The sequence below is a fragment of the Lygodium microphyllum genome, chromosome 28, assembly GCF_053477565.2.
Source record: "Lygodium microphyllum isolate KBCC chromosome 28, Lygodium_microphyllum_v1.1.10, whole genome shotgun sequence".
Lineage (NCBI taxonomy): Eukaryota > Viridiplantae > Streptophyta > Polypodiopsida > Schizaeales > Lygodiaceae > Lygodium > Lygodium microphyllum.
Genome location: NC_141162.1, coordinates 17,489,907 through 17,495,280, shown reverse-complemented (window position 1 = coordinate 17,495,280; position 5,374 = coordinate 17,489,907). Strand labels below are relative to the sequence as shown.

The 5,374-nt window shown below is 42.4% G+C and overlaps 1 protein-coding gene across 1 annotated transcript; it reads left to right on the top strand.

The window, feature by feature from the left end:
* Nucleotides 1-205: 205 nt before the first annotated feature.
* On the top strand, nt 206-4,642 carry LOC148011208 (pentatricopeptide repeat-containing protein At2g13600-like). The gene is made up of 2 exons (XM_087670734.1): nt 206-653; nt 768-4,642. Exons 1-2 carry the CDS (start codon nt 294-296, stop codon nt 2,076-2,078), a joined length of 1,671 nt encoding a protein of 556 aa, XP_087526860.1. The 5' UTR covers nt 206-293; the 3' UTR covers nt 2,079-4,642.
* The last annotated feature ends 732 nt before the right edge of the window (nt 4,643-5,374 follow it).

Genomic DNA, 5,374 nt, shown 5'->3' with positions numbered 1-5,374 from the left:
TAAATCAAAAGTCCATCAAAATATTCACTTACAAGAACTTGGGGAAAAAACATAAAGAATCAAATTACATGAACCCCACGTGCGCGTGTCAATCTAGTTGTGCTTTTTAATTTTTTTTGTTGTGCTTTTTTTTTTTCCCCGGAAGAGGACCTTTTGTAATTATTTCAATTCGTTAATTCAAGCTTTTTCTCTCTGAGAGAGAGGGAGAGAGAGAGGGATGTCTCTAACGGGTGCAACAACAGCTTTAGGGATCCCTCGTAGTGGCTGAACAATCCGAGCAGCAAGGCAAATCCATGCTATTGGAGGTAGGAGCTTCTTCACGGAGAGAGAGAGGCATGCATTCTGCATTGCTCAGCAGGTCGCAGTCTCCAAAATTGAAGCACACAGTCACCAAAGATTCCTTGTGGATTGATGGCTGCTGCAGCATGCATAGGATTCGCAAAGTGCTTGTTCCCAAAGGGCTTGCAAAACCAGCAGAAACAGAAGATGGTGTGGGACACGAGAAGCCAGCCTATGACGAGGCAGCAGTGAGCATTGTGGCCTCACTTAAGGCCTGTGCCAAGCAGAAGGATCTGCTCGAAGGTGCTAGGCTACATGCAGATGTTCTGAAGAGCGGCCTGCTCGGAAGTAACCGCCATATAGCGAACACTCTTGTCAGTATGTATGCAAAATGTGGTGAATTTCAAAGAGCACAACAAGTGTTCGATGAGCTTTTGGTTCGGGATGTAGTGACTTGGTCCGCGTTAATCTCCGGATATGTACAACAGGGACATGCTGAGGAAGCAATCAACTGCTTTGAACGGATGCTGTATGAGGGTCTTTGTCCAAACGCAGTCACCTTTGCCTGCATTTTGAAAGCTTGTGCCAGCATGGGAGCCGTTGACAGGGGCAAACAAATTCATTCTGAGATTGTTAGGCAGGGTTTGCTTGCAAATGACATTGTTCTGGCCACTGCTCTGGTGGATATGTATGCCAAATGTGCTGAGCTTGTGAGAGCACGACAAGTGCTTAATGAGATTCCAGCTCGAGATGTAGCATCTTGGAATGCTCTAATTGGAGGCTGTGTGCAACATGGACATGGTGAGGAAGCAATGAACTGCTTTGAAGGGATGCAGCGTGAGGGTCTCCATCCAAATGCAGTCACCTTTGTTTGCATCTTGAAGGCATGTGGCAGCATGGGAGCAGCTGACAAGGGCAAACAAATTCATGATGAGGTCCTTAGACAAGGGTTATTAGCGACAAATGTTGTGCTTGGAAATGCTTTGGTTGATATGTATGCCAAGTGTGGTGCGCTTCCAAAAGCTCAAGAGGTGCTTGAAGAGCTTCCAGTGCGGGATGTAGTGACTTGGTCTACACTAATTGCAGGTTATATTCAGCATGGACATGCCGAGGAAGCACTAAAACTCTTTGAGCAGATGCAATGTGAGGGTCTTTTACCAAATGCAGTTACTTTTGCTTGCACCTTGCAAGCTTGTGGGGTTGTGGGAGCAATTACCAAAGGCATAAAAATTCACGATCAGATTGTGAGACAGGGCTTGCTTGAAACAAATATTGTTCTTGCCACTGCTTTGGTGGATATGTATGCTAAATGTGGTGCACTTCCAAAAGCACAACAGGTGCTTGATGAGCATCCAGCTCGGGATGTAGTGTGTTGGAATGCCCTAATCGCTGGGTATGCTGATCATGGCCTCGGGCAGGAAGCGCTGAATTGCTTCAAACGAATGCAATGTGAGGGCATTTGTCCAGATGCAGCCACCATTATATCTGTGCTTAGTGCTTGCGGCCACTCGGGTCTACTGGATGAGGCCCAGAACTATTTTCAGAGTATGACTTCGAATTATGCCATCCCAGCAGATTTAGAGCACCATGCATGCATGGTTGATGTATTTGGACGTGCAGGGCACTTTGACAAGGCAATTGGAGTGATAAAGAAGATGCGATCTCCTGAATATCTTCCAGTCTGGGCTGCTCTGTTGGGGGCTTGCCAGAAAGGGGGAAATGTGAATCTTGGGAGATTGGCCTTTGAGCAAGCAAGGCAAGACCAAACGTATGCTGCAGCTACTACTATGTATGGTTAACAGTTATGCAGCTGCTTGTGTGCAAGAATATGTGCACTAGATGAGCTGATATTGAAAAATGAAAGGTAGAAGAAGCCAGGATGTTGTTGGTAGGGGAATGTCTTTCCTTTCTTACTGGGATTTATAGCATGCACAAGGCAATTGGTCTACTTGACTCACAGGAAGGATACTCCCTCAAGTTTGCAGTGGTTGTTGCAAAAGAAGCGCGTGCTTTATAGGCTTGGAGAGATGTTGGCCATTGCTTGCACTTAACACTACACTTTAGAAGTTCCTTTACGTTTGCAATGGCTTTTACAAAACAAGTACGTGCTTTGAAGGCATAGTGAGAAGTCAGCCATTGCATGTGCCCAACAGTACACATCACAAGGAAATCATAACATCTTAGTGGGCCATCACTTGTGCTTATCAGTACTCCTTAAAGGGAAATTGTACTAGTCAACATTGCAATAAAATGCCAGGCGTATTGAAATGTATAGAAGCAGAAAATTTTGGTCTACTGGCCAGGAATGAAAACTACTTTCATGTGTCCACAGGTGGGAAATGTTTGTGGAAACTATGGGTGGTGGAATGCAACTGTTCTGCACTATCTGATTTTGCTTCTCTTTATTTTGCCATCTGGTTATTGCAGTGGTCTTTAACAGCCAGTACACGGTACTCATCCAGATCCAGCTGATCTGGTTTGCCATTTAAGTTTTGTGGGCAATATTCCAAAACTGCACGGGGTACCAAGGGCAACTGCAATCACAGTCTTCTCAGTTGGCGATATCTTACCCACATCAAATAAACCCGAATGAGTTGCAAGAAAATGCAAGAGAATTCCTTGCCACCATTTCAAAGATTTGTACACATCTTACATTTGATATCCATGCAAATCCACACAAGGCAGAGGAAGAAATAAACGATAGCTGTGCAATCATCTTAATGAATCTATTGCAGGGGTACATTTGGGCATGACTTCTTTAGAGTTCCCAATATTTTAACCCCATTATCCCGAACAAGACAGGTACTAGGCACAGATGAAAGAAGTGGAAGACTGAGAATCATCTGTTCCCTGTGTAAATAAGATCCATCTATTTGCAAACTGATGGAGTGGCAGAAACGCCTGACAGGAAATATCACACCCTGATGGGAACAAACTCCTTTTTGGGTAGGAAATATAAGCCCTGTGCGAGTTAATAGAGTTTTTTTTCTCCTGATATAGAGACGTGTGTCCATACCCTCACAAGGGCGATGTGTCTTCCCTCCAGATATTAGCCGAGGGAGGTTAGAGCCATGGTGACATCGTTCGAATGCACGGATAGGAGAGCTCACAAGCTACATGAACAGCTCAACAAGATTTAACGACTGGAGGAGAATAGGGAAACGCTTTCTTTGTCGAGTGCAGCACTGGTCTTACCACAGTATTTTACGGCACCTTCAACCTCTCTTTCCAATCAGAAAGAAGTCTAGTGACATACTCAATGGCTCTCAACAGACCCAAGCTGTGCCTTCTTGTCAGAAATAGTCCGTGGATCAAATGATTCATTGAAAAGCCTGAGATACGTGCTTGAAATTTATAGTTGAACTCGGGTTTTGTGAGTATTTGTTGCAAAGCCAACCTAAATGTCAAGCTTATATTCACAGGATCGAGATGAGATGCACCCTATATCATTGTTTGACGCATCTGCATAAACCTTATTTCGAAATTATGCTCCATAGGTGTGCCAGCTGAATCTTGGTTCAACGTTTTATAGCCTGGGGCATTGCCTCCATCTTGTCAACCTAAAACTAACCAATACATATAGCTCATGTGGTGTTCATTGTGACCTAAGGATAAGCGCAAGTAACAAACAAAGGCCTAGTTTGTCATGATGACGATTTCAAGGGAGCATACAGTGGTTGCCAGACTCATTATACAGACTTTGGATTTCATGTAGGTATGGTGGATTGCAACACTAATGGGAACTTATATCCCATTGAGAAGGTAATTGATCATAAAAGTGGGAAGCAACTCTGGATGAAGAAAATGGTCGTGTTCAATGCCAAAACAAAACTAATGGGCCAAAAGAATCATGCATAATTGCATCTACCCAACCACCTACAAGCCCAAGGTGATTATATCTAACTATAGAAGGCAATTGGATGCAACTGGGTGTACAAGGTAAAAGACAATTCAAATGGGTCCATTGGGACATGTAAAGCAAAGCTAGTTGCAAATAGCTATGCACAAACTTGTGGAGTACGTTACGAAGAGACTCAATCTTGTTGCTAGGATGGAAATAGTTAGATGTGTGATTGCTATATCATGTGGAAAAGAGTCTTTACCTTGGATGTAAAGAGTGCTTCTTTACCTTAGATGGATGTAAAGAGAGTGCTTATCTATCTTAGATGGAACAAACTTACATCATGATTTGCAAGTGAATGTTTCCATGGTACGACCACTTGCTTAATGAGGTATCTTTCTAATGTTTGTAGGGTGAGAAGAGCCCATTATGGGTTTTTAAATAAACACCATGAGGATGGTATGGCAAGATTAGTGAGTGCCTTAGTTTGAAATTTTGTTGGAACTAAGATTAATGAGCAATAGAGCTATTCGGAGGGCTCTCTTGCTGATATTTTGTAGGAATTAGGATCAATGAACAAAAGAACTATATGAGAGAGAGAGAGAGAGAGAGAGAGAGAGAGAGAGAGAGAGATTTGGTTGCATAGTTGTGTTTGGTTGAGGTTCCTTGGAGTAGAAGATTGCATCCTTCCTTGAAGGTGAATTTTCTTGACCTTTCAATGCTCTTGAGTAGCAATACAAAAATATGATGCTTCACTGTTATGGCTTCCATGCAAGTGTGTTTTTGTTGGTTGTACTTCTTTGGGAGACTAACAATGAGCATGGCTAACCTCTTTTTCATGGACTTTTGCAATTATGCCATCCATGTTTCATGGTACTCATTTTGTTAACACTCGGCAAACAATTCTTTAAACTCATACTTAAGCCTGTAAATTTCTATCTTGAAAGATAGCTCTTGGTTTTTGGCTACTTTGGGCGAAAAATCTACTTAATTTCTATCCATACATCCTTAGTAGACCCTTTGACATTAATGTGATGAATTAGAAAAGTGCTTGTTAGTTTAGGCTCTGATATAGTATTCATATATGACACTAGTATTATGTTTTACCTTAGTTCATTAGTCTTGATGTGTAGGTGGACTTTAGAAGTCATACGATTACTAGTTTTGTGTAGTTAGAACATGCATGGCCTAAAGAGACATGATTATTGTTTGTGTGTTGATCACGCTACTTGAGATTATGAGATTTGATTATGG

Coding starts and splice junctions, on each gene's coding strand:
- LOC148011208 (XM_087670734.1), top strand. CDS start 294: ATGCTATTGGAGGTAGGAGCTTCTTCACGGAGAGAGAGAGGCATGCAT. Junction 654..767: donor GCCATATAGCGAACACTCTT/GTCAGTATGTAT, acceptor TATGTACAACAG/GGACATGCTGAGGAAGCAAT.